The sequence below is a fragment of the Rhinopithecus bieti genome, unplaced genomic scaffold (assembly GCF_001698545.2).
Source record: "Rhinopithecus bieti isolate Rb0 unplaced genomic scaffold, ASM169854v2 scaffold_9203, whole genome shotgun sequence".
In the NCBI taxonomy this organism is placed as follows: domain Eukaryota; kingdom Metazoa; phylum Chordata; class Mammalia; order Primates; family Cercopithecidae; genus Rhinopithecus; species Rhinopithecus bieti.
This window is the reverse complement of record NW_016806154.1, coordinates 488,108-513,378: the sequence shown is the minus strand read 5'-3', so window position 1 is coordinate 513,378 and position 25,271 is coordinate 488,108. Positions and strand designations below refer to the sequence as shown.

Genomic DNA, 25,271 nt, shown 5'->3' with positions numbered 1-25,271 from the left:
ATGCCTCGCCCTGCTTCAGCTCTCGCTGGTCGGGCTGCAGCAGCTGACCAGCACCGATTGTCCGGCACTCCCTAGCGAGATGACCCCAGTACCTCAGTTGAGAATGCAGAAATCACCGGTCTTCTGTGTCAATCGTGCTGGGAGTTGGAGACTGGAGCTGTTCCTATTCGGCCATCTTGCTCCGCCCCCGCCTTCTCTCAGCACTTTAAAGCTGTTAGTCCATTGTCTTTGAACTTACATAGTTTCCAATAGGAAGTCTGATACTAATGTTTGTCTTTCTGTATCTTTCTGTATCCTATTTCTTTAGCTTCCTTTTGAAGTTTCCTTTTAACTCTGGTTTTTAGCAGTTTGTGTATTTTGTTGTATTCTGCTTGGGAATTCTCTGATCTTACATTTGTTTTGACATCTTACATGATTTTTTGAACATTCTTCCCCATTATCTCATCAAATATTTGTTCTGCCTTGTACTTTGTGTTTCTGTCTGTAATTCTAACTATACCTATGTTATTCCATTTTGATAGTGTATAATGGTCTATTGTGGACTGTTAGGTCCTAGTATCCCTGCTTTTAAAAAATGAGACTTTATGTTTTTTAGAGCCATTGTAGGTTCAGAGCAAATTTGAAGGAAGAGTATAGAGTGTTTGCTTACATTCTCTGTCCCTACACTTGCTCAGACTACCATACTATCAACATCCTGCACTAGAGTAGAACATTGTTTAACAGCTGATCAACCTATAATGACAAGTCATTATCACCCCAAGATGCTACTTTCTTTTTCTTTTTTTTGAGAAGGAGTCTCGCTGTGTCTCCCAGGCTGGAGTGCAGTGTCGCGATCTCGGCTCACTGCAAGCTCCGCCTCCCGGGTTCATGCCATTCTCCCGCCTCAGCCTCTGAGTAGCTGGGACTACAGGCGCCCGCCACCACGCCCAGCTAGTTTTTTTCTTGTATTTTTAGTAGAGACGGAGTTTCACCATGTTAGCCAGCATGGTCTCGATCTCCTGACCTCGTGATCCACCCGCCTTGGCCTCCCAAAGTGCTGGGATTACAGGCTTGAGCCACCGCGTCCGGCCACTAAAAGAATATGCTACTTTAAATTAGGGTTGTGATATCCCCTTTATTATTTTTTTTATTGTGTCTATTTGATTCTTCTCTTCTTTGTTAGTCTTGCTAGCGGTCTATCAATTTTGTTGATCTTTTCAAAAAACCAGGTCTTGGATTCATTGATTTTTTGAAGAGCTTTTTGTGTCTCTGTCTCCTTCAGTTCTGCTCTGATGTTAGTTATTTCTTGCCTTCTGCTAGCTTTTGAATGTGTTTGCTCTTGCTTCTCTAATTCTTTTAATTGTGATGTTAGGGTGTCAATTTTAGATCTTTCCTGCTTTCTCTCGTGGGCATTTAGTGCTATAAAGTTCCCTCTACACACTGCTTTAAATGTGTCCCAGAGATTCAGGCGTGTTGTATCTTTGTTTGTAGTTTCTTCCTAGCATCTATGGACTTTACATTTTGGCGTGTTTTTTCAGTGGCTGGTACCGGTTGTTCCTTTCCATGTTTAGTGCTTCCTTCAGGAGCTCTAATAGGGCAGGCCTGGTGGTGACGGAATCTCTCAGAGTTTGTTTGTTTGTAAAGGATTTTCTTTCTCCTTCACTTATGAAACTTAGTTTGGTGGATATGAAATTCTGGGTTGAAAATTCTTTTCTTTAAGAATGTTGAATATTGGCCCCCACTCTCTTCTGGATTGTAGAGTTTCTGCCGAGAGATCCGCTTCTTAGTCTGATGAGCTTCCCTTTGTGGGTAACCCGACCTTTCTCTCTGGCTGCCCTTAACATTTTTTCCTGAATTTCAACCTTGGTGAATCTGACAATTATGTGTTTTGGAGTTGCTCTTCTTGAGGAGTATCTTTGTGGTGTTCTCTGTATTTCCTGAATTTGAATGTTGGCCTGCCTTGCTAGGTTGGGGAAGTTCTCCTGGATCATATCCTGCAGAGTGTTTTCCAGCTTGGTTCCACTCTCCGCATCACTTTCAGGTACACCAATCAGACGTAGATTTGGTCTTTTCACATAGTCCCATATTTCTTGGAGGCTTTGTTCATTTCTTTTTACTCTTTTTTCTCTAAACTTCTCTTCTCACTTCATTAATTTGATCTTCAATCACTGATACCCTTTCTTCCAGGTTATTTAATCGGTTACTGAAGCTTGTGCATTCGTCACGTCGTTCTCATGCCATGGTTTTCAGCTCTATCAGGTCATTTAAGGACTTCTCTACATTGATTATTCTAGTTAGCCCTTCGTCAAATATTTTTTCAAGGTTTTCAGCTTCTTTGCGATGGGTTTGAACTTCCTCCTTTAGCTTGGAGAAGTTTGATCAACTGAAGCCTTCTTCTCTCAACTTGTCAAAGTCATTCGCCGTCCAGCTTTGTTCCATTGCTGATGAGGAGCTGCATTCCTGTGGAGGGGGAGAGGCGCTCTGATTTTTAGAATTTTCAGCTTTTCTTCTCTGTTTTTCCCCCATCTTTGTGGTTTTATCTATCTTTGGTCTTTGATGATGGTGACGTACAGATGGGGTTTTGGTGTGGATGTCCTTTCTGTTTGTTAGTTTTCCTTCTAACAGTCAGGACCCTCTCAGCTGCAGGTCTGTTGGAGTTTGCTGGAGGTCTACTCCAGATACCCTTTGGCTGGGTATCAGCAGCGGAGGCTGCAGAAGAGTGAATATTACTGAACAGCAAGTGTTGCTGCCTGATTGTTCCTCTGGAAGCTTTGTCTTAGAGGGGTACCTGGCCGTGTGAGGTGTCACTCTGCCCTTACTGGGGGGTGCCTCCTGGTTAGGCTACTCAGGGGTCAGGGATCTACTTGAGGAGGCAGTCTGTCAGTTCTCAAATCTCAAACTTGGTACTGGGAGAACCACTACTCTCTTCGAAGCTGTCAGACAGGGACATTTAAATCTGTAGAGGTTTCTGCTGCCTTTTGTTTGGCTCTGCCCTGTCCCCAGAGGTGGAGTCTACAGAGTCAGGCAGGCCTCTTTGAGCTGTGGTGGGCTCCACTCAGGTCGAGCTTCCTGGCCACTTTGTTTACCTAGTCAAGCCTCAGCAATGGCGGACGCCCCTCCCCCAGCCTTGCTGCCACTTTGCAGTTAGATCTCAGTCTGCTGTGCTAGCAATGAGGGAGGCCCCATGGGCATGGGACCCTCCGAGCCAGTTGTGAGATATAATCTCCTGGTGTGCTCTTTGCTAAGACCCTTGGAAAAGCGCAGTATTAGGGTGGGAGTGACCCGATTTTCCAGGTGCTGTGAGTCACAGTTTCCCTTGGCTAGGAAAGGTAATTCCCTTACCCCTTGCACTTCCCGGGTGAGGCGATTCCTCGCCCTGCTTCGGCAATCGCTCGGTGGGCTGCACTCACTGTACTGTACCCACTGTCCAACACGCCCCTGTGAGATGAACGTGGTACGTCAGTTGGAAATGCAGAAATCACCCGTCTTCTGTGTCACTCACGCTGGGAGCTGTAGCCTGGAGCTGTTTCTATTTGGCCATCTTGGAACTGCCTAAAACTACCATCAGAGAATATTATGAACACCTCTACACAAATAAACTAGAAAACCTAGAAGAAATGGATAAATTCATGGACACATACACTTTCCCAAGACTCAACCAGGAAGACTAAACCAGTTGAATCCCTGAATAGACGAATAACAAGTTCTGAAATTGAGGCAGTAATTAATAGCCTACAAACCAAAAATAGTCCGGGACCAGACAGATTCACAGTCGAATTCTACCAGAGGTACAAAGAGGAGCTAGTACTATTCCTTCTGAAACTATTCCAATCAATTGAAAAAGAGGGAATCCTCCCTAACTCGTTTTATGAGGCCAACATCATCGTAATACCAAAGCCTGGCAGAGACACAAGAAAAAAAGAAATTTTGATCAACATCCCTGATGAACATCGATGTAAAAATCAGTAAAATACTGTCAAACCGAATCCAGCAGCACTTCAAAAAGCTTATCCACCATGATCAAGCGGTGGAATCAGCAAGGCTGGTTCAACGTACTCTGATCAATAAATGTAATCCAGCATATACACAGAACCAAAAACAAAAACCACATGATTATCTCAATAGATGCAGAAAAGGCCTTTGACAAAATTCAGCAGCACTTCATGCTAAAACTCTCAATAAATTTGGTATTGATGGAACGTATCTCAAAATAAGAAGAGCTATGTATGACAAACCCACAGCCAGTATCATACTGAATGGGTAAAAACTGGAAGCATTCCCTTTGAAAACTGACACAAGAAAGGGATACCCTCTCTCACCACTGCTATTCAACATAGTGTTGGAATTTCTGGCCAGGGCAATCAGGTGGGAGAAAGAAATCAAGGGTGTTTAATTAGGAAAAGAAGAAGTCAAATTGTCCCTGTTTGCAGATGACATGATTGTCTGTTTAGAAAACCCCATCGTCTCATCCCAAAATCTCCTTAAGCTGATAAGCAACTTCAGCAAAGTCTCAGGATACAAAATCAATGTGCAGAAATCACAAGCGTTCTTATACACCAGCAACAGACAAACAGAGAGCCAAATCATGAGTGAACTCCCATTCACAATTGCTTCAAAGAGAATAAAATACCTAGAATCCAACTTATAAAGGAAGTGAAGGACCTGTTCAAGGAGAGCTACAAACCACTGCTTAATGAAATAAAAGAGGACACAAATAAATGGAAGAACATTCCATGCTCATGGATGGGAAGAATCGATATTGTGAAAATGGCCGTAGTGCCCAAAGTAATTTGTAGATTCAATGCCATTCCCATTAAGCTACCAATGACTTTCTTCACAGAATTGGAAAAAAGCTACTTTAAAGTTCATATGGAGCCCACAGGGAGCCCTCATTGCCATAACAATCTTCAGCCAAAAGAAAAAGCTGGAGGCATCATGCTACCTGACTTCAAACTGTACTACAAGGCTACAGTAACCAAAACAGCATGGTACTTTTTACCAAAATGGAGATATAGACCTATGGAACAAAAGAGAGCCCTCAGAAATAATACCACACATCTGCAACCATCTGATCTTTGACAAACCTGACAAAAACAAGAAATGGGGAAAGGATTCCCTATTTAATAAATGGTGCTGGGAAAACTGGCTAGCCATAAATAGAAAGCTGAAACTGGATCCTTTCCTTACACCTTATATGAAAATTAATTCAGAATGGATTAGAGACTTAAATGTTAGACCTGAAACCATAAAAAACCTAGAAGAAAACCTAGGCAATATCATTCAGGACATAGGCATGGGCAAGGACTTCATGACTGAAACACCAAAAGCAATGGCAACAAAAGCCAGAATTGACAAATGGGATCTAATTAAACTAAAGAGCTTCTGCACAGCAAAAGAAACTACCATCAGAGTGAACAGGCAACCTACAGAATGGGAGAAAATTTTTGCAATGTACTTATCTGACAAAGGGCTAATATCCAGCATCTGCAAAGAACTCAAACAAATTTACAAGAGGAAACCCCATCACAAAGTAGATGAATGATACGAACGGACCCTTCTCCAAACAAGACATTTATGCAGCCAACAGACACATGAAAAAATTCTCATCATCACTCGCCAACAGAGAAATGCAAATCAAAACCACAATGAGATACCATCTCACACCAGTTAGAATGGCGATCATTAAAAAGTCAGGAAACAACAGGTGCTAGAGAGTATGTGGAGAAATAGGAACACTTTTACACTGTTGGTGGGACTGTAATCTACTTCAACCATTGTGGAAGACCATGTGGCGATTTCTCAAGGATCTAGAACTAGAAATATCATTTGTCCCAGTCATCCCGTTACTGGTTATATACCCACAGGATTATAAATCATGCTGCTATAATGACACATGCACACGTATGTTTATTGCGGCAATGTTCACAAATAGCAAAGACTTGGAAACAACCCAAATGTCCACCACTGACAGACTGAATTAAGAAAAAGTGGCACATATACACCATGGAATACTATGCAGTCATAAAAAAGGATGCGTTCATGTCCTTTGTGGGGACATGGATGCAGCTGGAAACCATCATTCTCAGCAAACTATCGCAAGAACAGAAAACCAAACACCGCATGTTCTCACTCATAGGTGGGAGTTGAACAATGAAAATACTTGGACACAGGAAGGGGAACATCACACACCAGTGCCTGCCGTGGGGTTGGGGGAAGGGGAGTGATAGCATTAGGAGATATACCTAATGTAAATGATGAGTTAATGGGTGCAGTACACCAGCATGACACATGTATACATATGTAACAAACCTGCACATTGTGCACATGTACCCTAGAACTTAAAGTAAAAAATTTTAAAAATAAGAAAAATAAATTAGGGTTGACTATTGCTGTTAGTGTCTTGCTGATTTTGGACTCTTACTGTTTTTACAAATCTGTAATGACACATCCGTCATTATACATGTTTCACTCTCCTAAAAATCCTCTGTGATATGCCTGTTTATCCCTTCCACCCACTAAATACCTGGTAACCACTGATTCTTTTTGTTTTTTTGAGAGGGAGTCGGAGTCTTGCTCTATCGCCCAGACTGGAGTGCAGTGGTGTGATCTCGGCTCACTGCAAACTCTGCCTCCCGGGTTCACGCCATTCTCCTGCCTCAGCCTTCTGAGTAGCTGGGACTACAGGCGCCCATCACCGCACCTGGCTAATTTTTTGTATTTTTAGTAGAGACGGGGTTTCATCATGTTAGCCAGGCTGATCTCGATCTCCTGACCTCATAATCCATACACCTTGGCCTCCCAAAGTGCTGCGATTACAGGCGTGAGCCGCCACTCCTGGCCCACCGATTCGTTTACTGTCTCCATAGTTTTGCCTTTTCCAAAATGTCATATGGTTGGAATCATGCAGTATGTATCCTTTTCAGATTGGCTTCTTTACTTAATAATATGTATTTAAGGTTCCTTCATGCCTTTTTAAGGCTTTCAAGCTAATTTTAATGCCAAATAATATTTCATTGTGAGGATGTGCATAGTTTATTCATTTACTTAGTGAGAACATCTTGGTTGCTTCCAAGGTTTGGCAGTTATGAATAAAACTGCTATAAACATCTGTGGACATTAGTTTTAAGTTCATTTGGGTTAATGCTAAGTAATGTGATCACTGGTAATGGTGTGGATTGATTGTAGTTTATGAATTCTGTCATCCCCATTTTATTTTAAAGTAATTTCTTTTTTTTAATTGACAGGATTGCCTTTGAGGTTGTTTTAAAAGTTTTTGAGTTGTACAGCACTTGATTATTTTGCTGCATTGTGAAAGGACCTCTCCAGCAATGATTACTTCAGAATTACCAGTGTTACAGTAAGTATTGTAATTTTCTTTCTTTTTTATTTTTTAAGGAAAATTTTGGGCCACTTATTTCTTTATGAAAATGCTATCTTTGATGAGACATTTCAAATATGTTCTTTGATATTGGGACAATATGTTTGCAGTCTAAGTAGTAGTAGCGTGTGTAATTACCATATCCATTCGTAGCTTTTGCTATTGAACTGTCAACGTGTTTTCTGATAGTCAACAAAAAAATGTTAATGTCCTGTATCAGGAGTCAGCAGACTGTGGCCCATGGACCAAATCTGGCATGTTGTCTCTTTTTGCAAAATAAAATTTTGGATGAGAGCCGCACTCATTCCTTTACATACTGTTTATGACTACTTTGTATTACAAATTGTGACAGTGATAGTATTGTCAGGAAAGCCTAAAATATTTAGTCTGACCATTTACAAAAAATAGTTTGGTGTCCCCTATCTTATACCGTACCCTTTCTCTATCTGCTCCCTGCTTGCTTCTAGCTCCTTTATTATGATTCTTTCTTTTTCCTTAGATTGAGATTGTTGAGGTGTTCTGGCTACCAGAATAAGTCTAAGGGATATACCAGTTGACATTTTTGATGGCATCCCATTAGATTTGTTGGAGTTATAGGAAAGATTTAGAATTGGAACTTATTTTTATTTTTTATTTTCTTTTGAGATGGAATTTCCCACTGTTGCCCATGCTGGAGCGCAGTGGTGCGATCTCGGCTTACTGCTACCTCCACCTTACAGGTTCAAGCGATTCTCCTGCCTCATCCTCCTGAGTGAGTGGGATTACAGGCACGTGCCACCATGCCCGGCTAATTTTTGTATTTTTAGTAGAGACGAAGTTTCACTATGTTGGCCAGGCTTGTCTTGAACTCATGACCTCAGGTGGTCTGCCCGCCTCAGCCTCCCAAAGTGCCGGGATTACATGCATGAGTCAGTGTGACTGGCCAGATTTAGAATTGGGACTATTTTGGGAAATATCGCAGGAATGGCAGATATTATTCCTTTCATAGCTTTTATCATGATGCAAATTGGATATCTGCATACTTTGATTCTGTATGATAGCAATGGTTTAGATATAATAAAAGTGATGAGCACTTTAAGCAGTTATTTATATATATAATTGCTGCTCAATTCATTTACTTACCTTATTTTCAAGAGAGAACCTCTGTTTGATCTCTTGGTCTTCTTTTTTCCCTTCCAACGTTGTAAGACAAAAAGCTATCCATATTTCTTTAAACTGCTTGAAAAACCGTCAATACTGTCCTCCTGTCCTTTCCCCGACATATGGGAGATAAAATTTATTTCTGCCTACTTATTTCTTTTTTACCCCTGAACCTGAGCTTGATATCTTATATATATATATACATATATTAATATGGTATAAATACCATATTTATATGATATTTAAGTTTGGAGTTCCCCCATAGTATTTTCTTTCTTTTCTTTGTACTTACGCACTTCTGCCCTTACCTGGCCAAGCCACTATCTATTATTTAAGTCTTAGCTCAGGTCTTATGCCTCCAGCAAAGTACTTAATGTAACATTTTATAACTGTCTCTTTTTTTTTTCTGACCCATCTCCTAAACTGCATTGTGTGCCTTATTTTTTGTATGTCCTGCTGCTAGGACACTATTGGGTATTAGTGAGGCCTTTAATAGCTCTTTGATAAAATATGAAATAGAGGTCATATTTAAATTGAAGTTTTATTACATGAGTTTGTATTAACATTATGATATCTGATGTATCATGCTTTGTAAGTGAATTTTTTTCAGAAAAATGTAAATCTGTAATATGTTTGTGGGTACTGGACAGTGGTGATCTGGGAGCTGAGTAAATGAGCTCTGGTTTAGATCTGTCAGCCAAAGACAGTACTCTTCGTTAAACTGAGATGTCCAATTTTGGTTTTTAACATGTAGACACTATAAAGACCATTCTAGTGCTTATCCTTATTATTTCTTGGCTTACTTAGATATTATAATTGCTGATGGATTTGTCACCTTAGTGCTGTTTACTGTTAAGCATTGTCAAAACATTATCATTTACTACATTTTTATATTCCTGGAAGTATACTAGGTTCTGGGTAGATACAACATGTAGAACAGACTTAGTTCTTTTTGCCATGAAGCTTGTAAAGATAGATATAAATAAAATAATCACAAATACATAGTTCTGAACTATCATTGGTGCTGTGAAGAAAAAGTAGGTATTATGAGAATTTTAATACATGCCTTTGTTTAGTCTAGTTTTCTGAGGAAGAGACAGTTGAACTGAGGTCTCTAGTGGGGTTTAGGGGAAGAAGAAGGGAGACCAGATGAGATTATGTCATGCAAGGACCCTGAGATATGTTTGAAGGCCTGAAATAAAGCCTCCCCCCACTGTCCCTGGCCTTTTTTTTCTCCAGCACTGGGGATGGAGAGTGACATGAGATAAACTGTGAGTAGGGAGGAACAATATCATATCAGTACCTGTTAAATCATGTTCAGAATTAGGTTTTTTTCTCTTCACTATGTGTATTATTCCATGTTCACACTGCTATAAAGAACTACCAGGAACTGGGTAATTTATAAAGATAAGAGGTTTAGTTGACTCATGGCATGGCTGGGGAGGCCTCAGGAAACTTAAAATCATGGCAAAAGGTAAAGGGGAAGCAAACACCTTCTTCACAACACAGCAGGGGAGAGAGAAGGGAAGTGGAAGGAAGTGCCACACTTTTAAACCTTCAGATCTCATGAGAACTTGCTATCACAAGAACAGCATAGAGGAAACTGCTCCTGTGATCCAGTCACCTCCTAGCAGGTCCCCCCTCGACAGGTGGGGATTACAATTCGAGATGGGATTTTGGTGAGGACACACAGCCAAACCATATCAGCATGATAGAGATATAATAAGATACATACTTAGAAAATTACTTAGTGTAGTATAATATTAGATGGGAAAGGCCAACACTAGAAACAAGGACACCTATCAGGAGAAGGATATTGCAGTATCTAGGGAAAAGATGATAACTTAAACGAGTTACCCTGGAGATAGAGAGAGTTAGACAGAATTTAGAGAGTTCTAGGGAGCAGAATCATTTTTTAAATAAGATTTGATGTTATTCTTCCATGCTCTTAATTTATGTCTGGTAGTGTTACAAATGTGAACATTAGCCATTTGCAGGAGTTTTGAAGAGCAGTTGGTCAAAGTTTGAATTTCCATACCCCTTGACGTGTCATTTTCACTGCATATGTCCTAGAGAAAAACTTGATTGTGTAATAAGATTTATTTATGTACAAGAACAGTCATTTCAGCCCTGTTCGTAATAGTGGAAAACTAGAGACAAACTAAGTGCTCATTGATCGGGAAGCGGTTAAATAAGTTCTGTGCATATTATGGAGTGCCATTCAGCAATCTAATGTATTTATATGGAAGATTTGCATGTATTTAACACTTACAAAATGAAATATTGGTATTTATATTTTGAGAGAGACAGAGACAGAGAGATGCAAAAGCCTAAATATTTATGGAAATGTCAAACTATTAACAGTGGTATTCTGCAGATGAGATTCAGAGTTAGGATGAGATAAAGTGAAACTTTTCCTTGCATTCTTGTATCTTTTCTATTGCTCGAATTTTTTTTTTCAAAAGCCTAGAATTTATTTTCATATGTCTTAATAATTAAACATACACATACTAATACGTAACAGTGCCTTAGCTGTTTGTTGGCAATAGTTCTCACTGTTTAAGCTGACTGCAATTGGAAGCATTATTAAACAAATTGTACTTTTCTGACTCTTGTAGGGGCATCAATACCTATACTGCTGAAGAATAGGTTAGTTTCACTAATAGGTCTCTTATTATATTCTAGAACCAACCTGCTCCTGTAGTTGCCTGGAGACTTATAAGCATCAAAAGCACTTGGAGATTTTGTCCACACAAGATAAATACAAAACGTAATATTTGCACTGTATCTTAACATGAAAATAGAAAATTCAGGTTTATCTTGAGATCTGACTGGACTCTGCCAGTTACTAAGTATGCAACTGTGGACAACTTTATCAGGTTTTCAGATCTTTCATTTCCTCATTCAAAAAATCAGGAAGATAACTTGCTTCTTACAAGGTTTTTGTGCACATGTATTCTAGATAACATATGTAAACTGACACACAGTCTATACTGAACATGGCCTGTTCGGATTGTAGTGAGGAGAAAAAGCAATATGATTTATTGTTTTTAGTAGAGACAAATAAGATTGACTGGATCTGGGTTGGCAAATACTGCTAGTGGTTCAGATGCGTCTTTTAAATAAAATGTTGAAACATAGCCACACCCATTAATTTGCATATTGCCTATGGCTGCATTTATGGTATGTCACCAGGGTTGGGTAGTAGCTATAGAGAACTTAAGACCTATAAGCCTAAAATATATACAGTATGATTTTGTGTTTTTTTTTTGCGTGTGTGTGTGTGTGTGTGTGTGTGTGTGTGTGTGTGTGTTTTGAAATGTAGTCTCGCTATGTTGCTCAGGCTGGAGTGCAGTGGTGTGATCTTGGCTTGGCCAACCTGTGCCTCCTGGGTTCAAGCGATTCTCCTGCCTCAGTGTCCCAAGTAACTGGGACTACAGGTGCACACCACCATGCCCGGATAATTTCTGTATTTTTGGTAGAGACAGGGTTTCACTATGTTGGCCAGATAGGTCTCAAACTCCTGACGTTATAATCTGCCCACCTTGGCCTCCTAAAGTGCTGGGATTACAGGTGTGAGCCACCAGGCCCAGCTGTATGGTTCTTTATGAAAAAGCTTGCTGACCCTGGACATCATTTACAATATTATTTATAGTTTTTTGTTGTTGTTTTGTTTGTTTGTTTTTGAGACAGAGTTCTACTCTGTTGCCCAGGCTGGAGTGCAGTGGTGCTATCTCTGCTCACTGCAACCTCCACCTCCCAGATTCAAGTGATTCTCATGCCTCAGCCTCTGCCTCCAAAAGTGTTGGGATTACAGGCGTGAACCACTATGTCTGGTCTTATTTACGGTTTTAAATACCAGATTAACTTTAAAGATTTGTAAGTGGTGGAGTAACATGATAACTTTGAAGATTTACAAGTGGGTAAGTAATATGATGTGAGAGTGTTACTGGCAGTGGTGTGTAGAATGGCTTGAATAAGCAGAAGTAGGGAGATAAATTGAGATCATATAATGCGGAGTGGTGATTGTGGTAGTAATCCTGGAAAGAGTGAGAAACAAATTATATTGTGCTGAGAAGGATGGCTGAGGTAGGATTTATATTAGCAGGAGGCACAAGAAGACTGATACCATTCTATCAATTCGAATTTATAGACAGGATAATGGTGACAATAAATTTGTATAGTAACTTAAATCTTATGCATAACTTAAATCAGTTAATTAATTGTATCTCTCTGAGTAGAAAGCCAGAAGTAAGTCAGGATTGGACTTAATTTTAGATGTGGCATTTGGTGAATTTGAGGTGGCATTCAAGTAAGCATGTCATGCATGCAAGATAAAAATCTTGAGTCAGAGATCTGGAATGTGGTCAGGTGTACTGATAAGGTGTTGAAGTCATTTGCGTAGAAGGTACATGTTAACTGGATGAAATCTCCAAGGTAGTGTGATATAAATGGAGAAGAGCAGACCTAACAGTTGAGCTTTAAGAAAGAGGGAATGAGCCTAAAAGAGCATTTGGTGAAGGAGATTGAGAAATAGTAGATTGTGAGTTGGACTTACCATTTGCTATATACTTTTCCTACTCTTTACAGTTTTATGCAGTAACGTAGAATTCAGTGAAGAGATTCTTGTTCATGCTGTCTAAACCTTTTCAATGCTGTGTTGAAGTCAGCTTGTATTGGCCTGTGAGAGTCAAATATTTTTTGACTCTCACAGTCAAATTAAAGAAAAATTAAATTTTCAGGAATTTTACAAGCTAGCTAAACACAACATACCTGTTGTAAAAAGTTAACTTATATAAGCTTAAATTAAATGTCATATGAAAATAAAATACTAAATATTCAAAACTCATCACTTCCTAAGTATTTCATGTTATTATTTATGCTCTTGAAGTTGTTATTTAAACCTGTTGTGTCTTTGTGGTAGAAATATGTTTTAATGCTGTGCTACTGTTTATCACTTCCTACCTCACTTTGGTTATACCGCTTTGGGCATTTGACATTGGCTATGGTAGGAATATATACACCATGAAATCAGCAAATGATAAAAATCAACGCTTAGTTTATTGTTTTGTTGATTATGGACTTAAGAAAGTGATAGAGAAATTGTTAACAATGCAGATTCAACTTAAAGGTATATCGGATGGTCTATACCCGTTACAATACCAATGAACAAAAAATTGAGGAAGCATTTTTCCTCCGTTATCTGAGTCAGCAGAGAAGTTGCTCACACCATTGACTAATGAGTGAAGTTTCAACAAATGTCTTTATCATTTTACTTGCATCCTACTCATTAAAGTGAACAAAAATAGAAACCACCTTTCATGTTAAAATTCCTATTCATTCATCAGTTGCAGCTGTAGGTTAGATTCCAGTATAAGAGTTGGGCAAAAATTATCTTTAAAATTATTTTGTGAGAATCAGTTGGTTACGTGGAATTTACAATAAAGAATTTACAATAAAGTATTTTGTGTTTTAATATTGTTTGTAAATTATGTGCTAAGCATCCTTTATGTCTTTTTTGTTTTGTTTTGTTTTTATTCAGAGTATTGCCCTGTCACCCAGGCTGGAGTGCAGTGGCATAATCTCAGCTCACTGCAACCTCCGTGGGTTCAAGTGATTCCCCTGCCTCAGCCTCCTGAGTAGATGGGATTACAGGCACGCGTCACCATGCCCGGCTAATTTTTGTATTTTTAGTACTAATGTGGTTTTACTATGTTGGCCAGGCTGGTCCCAAATTCCTGATCTCAGGTGATCCATCCGCCTCAGCTTCCCAAAGTGCTGAGATTATAGGCATGAGCCACTGTGTCCGGCCATATGTCTTAATACTTATAACTTAGGTGTTTTTTTTTTTTTTTGGAAGAGCCAGTGGCTAAACATTAACTGGCACAACACTGACCTTCATGACTTTATAAGATAAATAAAATCTTCCTAAGCCTTCATATTTTATACAGAAGAATTAAGTCTTTTGCAATGATATTTTGCATTTATTTTTGTATAGCAGCTATCATTTCCACAGTTATTTCTTCCTCTTCATTTCCCTCTTTAGTTGGGGGATTCATTTCACTCACTGTCATGTGAAATTAGGAAGGGAGGGTAACATTTTTAGTTTGCTAAAGAGTTTTTTTGAAAGTAGAAGTATAAACCACTTCTCATCAGCCATACAGCAGGAGGTAAGGAAGGTGGTGAAACAGAAATGCATTATACTTACTAATTTGTTCACTAAAATAATATAATAACATTTTCTAGGGATTCAACTAATGAAACTACTGCCCATTCCGATGCTGGCAGCGAACTTGAAGAAACAGAGGTCAAAGGAAAAAGAAAAAGGGGTCGTCCTGGCCGGCCTCCAGTATGTATTATGCTTGTCTTCTTTATTCCTTTAATAGTGACTGTGTTAATGAGTTTTTATGAGTTGTTAATTCTAGTGCTAGTATGGCTAATACTTAAAAAAAAAATTCGGTAACACAATAGAGATTGGAAACTTTGTTTCACATAAATTGTCTTGGCAGTGATCAGGAAAAGGAAATGATTGTCCTATGATTTTGTTGCCCTCCTTCTCTTTGTAAATAAATGGTAGTCCATGTGAAGGCATAGAGAAGGTCACTAACAATGAATGAGGTTTAGTTAGTTAAGACTTCATGCTTTTCGAATGCAACTCTGATTCCTTATGAGCTTCCAAGTACTATTTTGGAGTTTGGGGCCAGTCTCAGAGTATATTCTCACTGATAACCTGATTGGGAAGTTTAGAAGAGCTCTAGATAATCCTACTTTGAGAGATAGCTTAATGTATTGTAAGAGCATCAGTCATAATTTAAGCGTGCATAAACCCCCTAGAAGATACTTTTATCTACTTGTCAAGGGTTTAAGGGTTATACTGTTCTACGTTTTCTTTTATGATGTGATTTGCTATTAGTAATTTTTTTTTCTATTTTATGAAAGTTCTTCTAATGGAAACTCTTAGCCTTCTTTTAATAGGAGAACATCATATAATGGACCTCCCGTATAGCCATTACCCAGCTTTAGCAGTTATCAAATCATGGCCAATCTTGTTTCATCTCTTCACCCATCCTCCTTTTTTTCCATCCTGTGTTATTTTTAAGGTCATTCTAGACATCGTTCCATCTGTAAATATTTTAGTGTGTATTGTTAAAAATAAGGGCCTGTTTCTTTTGTTTTTCTCCCCCCCTCCGAGATGGAGTCTCACTCTATTGCCCAGGCTGGAGTGCAATGGCACGATCTTGGCTCACCGCAACCTCCACCTCCTGGGTTCAGTGATTCTCCCGCCTCAGCCTTCTGAGTAGCTGGGATTATAGGCACCCACCACCACGCCTGGCTAATATTTTCTATTTGTTTTTTAGTAGAGATGGAGTTTCATCATGTTGGCCAGGCTGGTCTTGAACTCCTGACCTCAGGTTATCCACCTGCCTCAGCCTCCCAAAGTGCTAGGATTACAGATGTGGGCCACCGCACCTGGCCCTTTTTTTTTTTTTACACTACCACAATATCATTTTGAAGTCCCAATATAAAATAGCCAGTTTTATAGTTTGTAATCATCTTATGAACATTTAAAATCTAATTTGGTGGTTAGAGTCATGACACAGGAATGATCCACCCTGTGCAATTGATGTTTATGTTGCTTAACCAGTTATTGTCTATGTCTTTTATAGTGAGTTATACAAGACTGATTTTTTGATATAGTTAAGTCATTTTTCCCTCCTGTTTGCCAGAATTTTTAATTAATTACTCCTCCAGGCCAACCTTAAAGTAAAAAAAGATGAAAGACTTCTTGTATTTTGCTATACACTTGCTTTTATCCTCTACTTTTATTTAAAGGAAAAAAATAATGGGTGAAGACATGCAGTATAGTAACCTTTTGTATTCATTTGTAGAAGTATTTGGTGGTACAGTGTTCCTTACAAACATATTTTGGGAAAAGTGAAAGCATTTTGCACTTGGAAGCTGGCAACTATTCTAGCTCCCGTTACTACCATGTGATTTTTCTGAGACTATAGGCAAGTTTCATTGCTATCCTGAAAATCTCAGGTTGTAACTGCAAAATTGGGAATAAGACTAGACGTGCTTAAAGGTAGGAGAATGAATTGCCCACATGATTGCTTACTTGAATTTGTTCTCCCCCACTTGAAATTCTTCGCTTACATGATTCAGATTAAGTACTGTCTCCTTGAAGAAACTTTTTTATTTTTCCTAAAAAGAATTTACCATCCCATTCAGGAGGCTATTGTATTATTCCTTAGAACCTGTTTAAGTTTTATGTGTGTACAGCTGAATCCTTGTAATGTTGTGCCCTTTTTTTTTTTTTTTTTTTGGAGACAGAATCTCACTCTTGTCGCCCAGGCTGTAGTGCAGTGGCGTGATCTCGGCTCACTGCCACCTCCGCCTCCTGGGTTCATGGAATTCTCCTGCCTCAGCCACCTGAGTAGCTGGGACTACAGGCATGCGCCACCATGCCCAGCTAATTTTTTGTATTTTTTAGTAGAGACCAGGTTTCACCAATGTTGTGCTTTTTTGATGAAGTCTGTGTACCCAAATGCTTAGTCCTTTTGTGGCAGGAAATACTTGATGTTTACTGAAGTTACTACTACACAATAAGTAAATGGTGCATGTTCATGCCATATTTACAGTATTGAAAAAATGTCAACCAGTATAAAAAGGTAGCATTCTAGAAACTTGTTTTATTTATATTTCAGTCTATACATTTACACAAATTAGTTCACATGACTATCCGTACTTCCCCCTAAGTCAATCAGGTCCGTTTCTTGATTATGCAAACAATGTAACATAATACAACTTCCTGAATTTCTACTTAGAATTTTGTTTTGACTTTTTATGTTATTTAATCCTCACACTAGTATTATGAAATAGATCTTAGATGCAATTTACGGAGTAGAATACGAAGTTAAAAAGTGCTAATTTGCACTTTAGGAGGGCAAGGCGGGCGGATCACGAGGTCAGAAGATCGAGACCATCCTGGCTAACACGGTGAAACCCTGTCTCTACTAAAAATACAAAAATTAACTGGGTGTGGTGGTAGGCGCCTGTCATCCCAGCTTCTCGGGAGGCTGAGACAGGAGAATGGCGTGAACCCGGGAGGTCGAGCTTGCAGTGAGCTGAGATTGTGCTGCTGCACTCCCTGGGCAACAGAGTGAGACTCCATCTCAGGGGGAAAAAAAAAAAAAAGAAAAAGTGGTAATTTGCCTAAGGTCACACAGCAAGTAAGTGGGAAAGCTAGGATTTGAATTTATATGCTAACTCCCACACTGTTTCTCTTAAGGAAGTCAGAATGCCAACCTGTTCATTAATCTTGAGAGTTATGATTGTTAGAATGATCAGATTGGAGTCCTGCCTCAGGTAGCTTTTATGAAGAAATATTGGACATTTTCTGTCAACTAGCTACATTTTGAACAATAAGTCAAGTTTAACTGATAGCATTCTTTGTTTAGCTGTAGTAATACTGTTCATCACTTTTTTTTTTTGCAAGTTTAATCCTTTTAAAAAAGGGCATTTCTTGTATCTTTGGTTTTTCATTTAGCCAGTCAAAAACAAATAATACAAGGAGTTTCTATTATAGGCAGTATTGTTTCCCTTATTTTGATTTTATGTTTTACTTTATTTTATTTTATTTTCGAGACAGGATCTCACTCTGTCACCCAAGCTGGAGTGCAGTGGCACAGCTGTGGCTCACTGCATCCTCAAACTCCTGGGCTCAAACAGTTCTCCCACCTCCTGTTGGGACTACAGGTGCACGCCACCACGCATGGCTGATTTATTTTTGTGTGAAGATGGGATCTCAGTATGTTGTCCAGGCTGGTCTCAAACTCTTGGGCTCAACTGATTGTCCCACCTCAACCTACCAAAGTGCTGGGATTACAGGCTTGAACCACTACCCCTGGCCTCTTTTTTTTTTTTTTGAGACAGAGTCTCGCTCTGTCACCTAATCTGGAGTACAGCAGCATGATCGCGGCTTGGTGCAACCTCTGCCTCCCGGGTTCAAGCGATTCTCCCACCTCAGCCTTCCAAGTTGCTGGGATTGCAGGTATGCGCCACCACGCCTGGCTAATCTTCGTATTTTTAGTAGAGACAGGGTTTCACCATGCTGGCCAGGCTGGTCTTGAACTCCTGACCTGAAGTGATCCATCCGCCCACCTCAGCCTCACAAAGTATTGGGATTACCGGTATGAGCCACAGCGCCAGGCCTAAAGATAGTGTTTAACATTGCAAATCGCCGCCCCTACCCAATATGACTTAACTGTTTTCCCCTTCCGCTAACGTAACATACATTTTACTTACTTGCTTATTGTCTGTCTTCCCTAACTGGAATGTAAGTTGTGTGAAGGCAGGAATTTTTATCTAGTGTGTCTTCTGCTATTTACTAGTGTCTGACCTGCAGTAAGTGTTCAATAAATGTTTAATGAATGAATGGTGTTTTAATTTTGTTAAATAAGCACTGCCCCAACCCCTGCCCTTTGGTGTTTAAAAAACTTTTCATTTTGAAATCATTTCTAACACAGGATTTTAAGAATTCTGTGAAGAATTGTCAGCTGTCCTTCATGCACATTGTCCTAATGTTTTATTTTACTACATTTGCTTTATCATATTCTCCCTCTTTCCTTCTCTCTGTCTTCTCTCTGTATATGTACACACATATACACGTGTAAATATGGTTTTTTTATGGCATATGCAAAGATAAATATTTTGGTATCTACTAGTTTTGAACTGTTTTACAGTAAGTTGCAGACATGATGTTACTTTTTTAAATTAGTGTTTTGTAGAATATCTCTTTGCAGCACTTTATTTCTAATACTTTAGTGTGTATTTCTTTGCAGTCAAGGACATTTTTTCCTACATAACCACAGTACAGTTATGAAAATATGAATATAATTATATCTATACATCTCATTTATATTTTGCCAGTTGTCATAATCTAATACCTTAAAGAAAAGAAAAACTATTCTTTTCCTGAATCAGGATCCAGTTCAGGATTTTATGTTTCTTGTAGTTGTCATGTAAATCGGCAAATCGGCACCTGTCTAACCTTAACCCCTCTTTAGTCTCTCACGTTTTATTAAGGATTTTTTTCTCTTAGTTCTGTTTAAGTGAGAGCCAGCACTTCTGTATTCTCAGCATTATATAACTTTCATATTTGCATAGGCTGAGTAGGTGAGGTAAATAATGTTATATATCAAGTTTCAGTGCCACAAAAGAAGTAGCACTCGAATATAAAATTTTCTTTTAATTCTCAGCAAGGCAAGGTACTTCTATAGAAGGGTGTGCCCTTACAGATGGAGCAATGATGAGTGCACACTTGGACAAGGGAGGGGAAGGTGTTCTTATCCCTGACGCACGTGGCGCCTGCTGCTGTGTCATTCCCCTATTGGCTAGGGTTAGACCACACAGGCTAAACTAATTCTGCTTGGGTAATTTAAAGAGAGTGACGGGGTGAGTGGTTTGGTGGGAAAAATGGTTATGACAGAGCAGGTGATTGGAATGAGTCAGGGTGAAGTATGTAATCTGAATGAGTCAGGGTGGAGCACGTGATTGAAATGAGTCGGTGGAGCAGGTAATCAAAAACGGTTGCTTTATGAGGAAGTTAAGTTTAAAAGTAGAAGGCAAAGAATTGAACATACTGACGTATTGATTCTTTGAAAAGATATTTAGAACTCATATCTAACAATAAAAGATACAATTTTATTTTAAATGTCTGTTCATACATAGAAGATGGAGAATGCACAACCAAAATTAATAATGAGTATCAGAAGGTTAGGTTAACAGGTCACTTATAAAATTGGATCTTTTTAATTATTTGGTAGTTTAGTGTAGACTGTTGTGAATTTCGTAATATTCAGATTCCAAAAAATTTTTTTTCTTTTAAATACCAAAAGTTTTATTTGCCCACCCTCTTGGTTTAACATTATAAACCAAATCAATCTCTTTTTGACCCAGCATTGTGATAGGAACCACCATGTTACAATGTGGTGGCAGGTGTCTGCTAGATTTTATGTTTTTCTGACTCCTCTCAACCTCTGACTGTCACTTCTTCTGTCCTTTCTTGGTTGTCCTTTAACAATCTATTATAACTCCTGTAAAATAGAAACTAAAAGTACCAACCCCATTGTTACGAGGTTTTATGAGGACTAATCCAGGACTAAGTCAATCTGTCAGGAACATTCAGACTCCAATGGTTTCTCCTTGATCTTCAGTATAGCTCCTTCTCATCTGTAATGGGCTGAAGAACCGTTGAACTGATAAACCAGGCACATGGGTATAAGTCCATAGGCCAGGTGAAGGCCTAGATATAAAATATATGGACTTCGTGATGACCACTACCAACATCCAGCCTAAAGAAGGACTGACTTAGCAGTTCCAATACCACTGATCTCATAGTTCCCTGTAGATGTCTCCCTTGTACCTCCATTATCACCAGAGCTTGAGGAAGGGCCTTTCAGTTTCCCCTGCTACACTTGGAGTAGTATGAGGGACTCATGAGAAGCTAGAAACTGAGTGACCAGCCCCAGGGGGTTAATGTGGGGCACTGACAAACCAATTGCAGAGTTGGTGTCATGTTGAATATTTATGTTAAAAATTCTTAACTATTCTAAACCATGCTGACATGAACTGTTTTGCAAGTAAGTTTTGCTGTAGAGTCATTGTTTTTTTTTAATCCTAAATTTCTAAAAGTAGAGTTTGTTAGTATATGCTCTTTGTTTTGAAATCTTTTGACATGTATTATTGCCTTTCACATAACAAAATATATGGGTATAAGATATGTTATTGCTTATAATGGTTAAGTCTTTTCTGATTTTTAAGTGGTGAAGGTTTAAGTCAATACTTTCTATATTGTTCATTATTTGTGAATAAAGGTGGTATGATCACAGCTCACCACAGACTTGATTTCCCGGGCTCAAGTGATTCTCCCACCTCAGCCTTTGGAGTGGGACTACAGGCGTGCATCACCACACTGGCCAAGTTTTTGTAGAGGCAAGATTTCGTCATGTTGCCCAGGCTGGTCTCAAACTCCTGGGCTCAAGCATTCTGCCCAGTAGGACTCTCAAAGTGCTGGATTACAGGCGTGAGGCACTGTGCCCAGCCTATTTATAATTTTCTGTACTTCTTTTTCTTTTTTTATTTTTCTGAGAAACAAAGATCTCTATGAAAGAATTTTTTTGGAGCTTAAATGTGCACACATTTGTAATCACTTTAGAAAGTATATTTATTAGTTGAACTTCTTTTTAAGCTGTCTTTGTTGTTTTCTTAAGTTTTCATTTAGAATTTTCTTCTACTGACTAGTTTTTAGTTTTGACTTCCTTAATTATGTTAAAGACTACCACAATTCCAAGAACACAGAATTAAAACCTGAGTCATTGTTAAATTTCCTCATCTCCAAGTCTCTTGTCCTGTCTCCTTTATCTATTTAAATCTCAGGTGTGATGACTTTTTTTTTGTTTTTTGAGATGGAGTCTTGCTCTGTCATCCAGGCTGGAGTGCAGTGGCGCGATCTCAGCTCACTGCAAGCTCCGCCTCCCGGGTTCACGCCATTCTCCTGCCTCAGCCTCCCGAATAGCTGGGACTACAGGCACCTACCACCACACCTGGCAACTTTTTTTGTATTTGTAGTAGAGACGGGGTTTCACCGTGTTAGCCAGGATGGTCGTGATCTCCTGACCTCGTGATCTGCCTGCCTCGGCCTCCCAAAGTGCTGGGATTACAAGCATGAGCCACTGTGCCCGGCGTCTGATGACTTTTACTTTATAATCTTGCTGTGTCTTCCACATCTGTCCTTTATTTTACATTCCCCAAGTTTCTATCTTTAGGGCTCACTTTATTGGCAGCTGTACCGTTAGCTTCCTACCTTTGGTCTTTGCCTTTTTCTGTTTCATCCTTTGTAATAGTGCCAGGTGGGAATATGTGGGTTTTTTTGTTGTTGTTGTTTGTTTTTTTTTTTTTTGAGATGGAGTCTCACTCTGTCGCCCACGCTGGAGTACAGTGGCATGATCTCGGCTTACTACAAACTCTGCCTCCCAGGTTCACACCATTCCCCTGCCTCAGCCTCCCGAGTGGCTGGGGCTACAGGTGCCCACCATCACGCCCGGCTAATTTTTTGTGTTTTTAGTAGAGATGGGTTTTCACTGTGTTAGCCAGTATGGTCTCAATCTCCTGACCTCGTGATCCACCCGCCTTGGCCTCCCAAAGTGCTGGGATTATAGCTGTGAGCCACCGACTGGCCAGGAATATGTTTTTTCTTATTCAAAAAACAGGCAGTGCCCCTACTCCTTTTTTTTTTTCATGGGGGGTGGGATGGGGACAAAGTCTTGCTCTGTCACCCAGGCTGAAGTGCAGTGGCACGATCTCAGCTCACAAGCAATGCCGTTTTATGAAAAGGTGTGGGGTACTTTCAGCTAACCTAATATCACACCTAATATTTTATTGTATTTCCCTGTTCACAACTTTTGAGTCAGATATCTGTCTCTTGTTTTTTGATGTATTTTGCTTTCCCACATTCACACCATTGCTCATAGTGTTTTTTCATTCTGGAACCCTTGTTTTCTAAATTCTGCATATGGTAATCTTACTAATACTAATTCTTACTAATTTTATGAGCCCATTACTTGCAGGATAATTTTTTTGTGAAACTTCATCTGCTTCTCGATACTAAAAATAATCTTTCTCTTAGAAACTTTTAGCATTTATCGTAAACCAAAATTCCATGAAAAGTGTTTTTATATACTACAGTTTATTTTATATTGTAGGTATTTGTTTTATCTCTCTATCTTTTAATTGTATATGTATAAAATTTTTGCATTATGCAATCCCCAAAAAAGTTAATATATATTATTTGTGATACAGTGTGGATTATTTCACATTCACAGCTTATTATGCCAGATAAAGCACAAAGGTTAAAGAACGTTTTTGTATCTTTGTTTCTTAAAACTTTTAGGAAAGTCATTGCACATTCAGACTGCAACTTAACCTATTCTAGAGCTTTTGGAATAGAGTGTTTGGGATAAGTTATTTTCCTACACAGCAGGGCTAATTTGTGTATTTAAAACACTTTACTAGAAATGTAGATACACATATAAATTGAATAGTGTATAGTCGTCCTAAAGATTGCTGTAAATTCTGAGATTAGATTGCATCATTTTTGTATAGGAACAGTGAAGGTTAATGACTTCCTACATATATGTAACATGTTTTCCATGAAATTCATTACTTACTGTGTTGCTGCAGGCTTTCCTTCAGGTATTTTGGGTTTGCTTTCGTACACATACTCATTAAAATATTTTAAAATCACTATATCCCTTGAATTAACTGCAGTAATGAACTCTAATTTCTGTATTCATAACCCTATGGACTATAGATATTTCACTTCTACTATTATTTATGGGATATAAAGCACTATTGTTCCTTCATTGCTACCAATGTACAAGATTATGTTAGGATGTTGAAAAATACATCTTAAATAATATAAGATCTTTTTTATTTTATTTACTTATTTTTTGAGGCAGAGTCTTTATTTGTTGCCCACACTGGAGTCCAGTGGCACAATCTTGGCTCGCTGCAACCTCCACCTCCTGGGTTCAAGCAGTTCTCCTGTCTTAGTCTCCTGAGTAGCTAGGACTACAGGCGCGTACCACCACGCCTAGCTAATATTTTGTACTTAGTGGAGATGGGGTTTCACCAGATTGGCCAAGCTGGTCTCAAACTCCTGACCTCAGCTAATCCATCCACATCAGCCTCCCAAAGTGCTGGGATTACAGGCATGAACCACGACACCCAGCCAGTATAAGTTCTTTGAAAGCCATGTTTGGAGATAGTGGTTACCATGTATGGACAGTGTAGATATAAAGAATCAGTGTGGTTCCAGTCTGGTGAGAGAATAGTTGCCAGTAATCCAAATGGAGAAGAATTAATGTAAAGAATTAATTGGCCGGGCACAGTGGCTCACACCTGTAATCCTGGCACTTTGGGAAGCCAAGGCAGGTGGATCACTTGAGTCCAGGAGTTCGAGACCAGTCTGGCCAACATGGTTAAACCCCATCTCTACTAAAACTACAAAAATTACCTGGGTGTGGTGACATACACCTGTAATCCCATCTCCTTGGGAGGCTGAGACAGGACAATTGCCTGAACCTGGGAAGCAGAGGTTGCAGTGAGCCGAAATTGCATCATTACGTTCCAGCCTGGGTGACAGAGTAAGACTCTTTTTTTTGTTTGTTATTATTATTATACTTTAAGTTCTAGGGTACATGTGCACAACATGCAGGTTTGTTACATATGTATACATGTGCCATGATGGTGTGCTGTACCCATTAATTCGTCATTTACATTAGGTATATCTCCTAATGCTATCCCTCTCCCCTCCCCCCGACCCTGTCTTTAAAAAATAATTATTAACTATTTAAAGGCTTCAAATCATTTGTCATTTGGGAATTGCAAATCAAGACAACAATGAGATCCTACTACATACCTATTAGAATGGCTGAAATTTAAAAATCTGACAATATCAGTTTCCTGGGAGGTATGTGATGCAACAGAACTCTGATTTCTTTTTTTTTTTTTAATTTTTTTTATTTTATTTATTTTATTTACTTATTTTTTATTATACTTTAAGTTCTAGGGTACATGTGCATAACGTGCAGGTTTGTTACATATGTATACTTGTGCCATGTTGGTGTGCTGCACCCATCAACTCGTCAGCACCCATCAATTCGTCATTTATATCAGGTATAACTCCCAATGCAATCCCTCCCCCCTCCCC

At 39.1% G+C, this 25,271-nt stretch overlaps 1 protein-coding gene across 2 annotated transcripts in view; it reads left to right on the top strand.

Moving 5' to 3' along the window:
* Positions 1-25,271, top strand: part of STAG1 (STAG1 cohesin complex component) — a 418,116-nt gene that overhangs the window by 118,777 nt on the left and 274,068 nt on the right. For both annotated transcript variants that reach the window (XM_017874840.1, XM_017874839.1), the window contains exons 2-3: positions 7,224-7,336; positions 14,744-14,846. In XM_017874840.1, coding sequence (XP_017730329.1) covers positions 7,308-7,336; positions 14,744-14,846 — 132 coding nt within the window. In that variant the 5' untranslated portion in view covers positions 7,224-7,307. The remainder of the gene's footprint in view (positions 1-7,223; positions 7,337-14,743; positions 14,847-25,271) is intronic.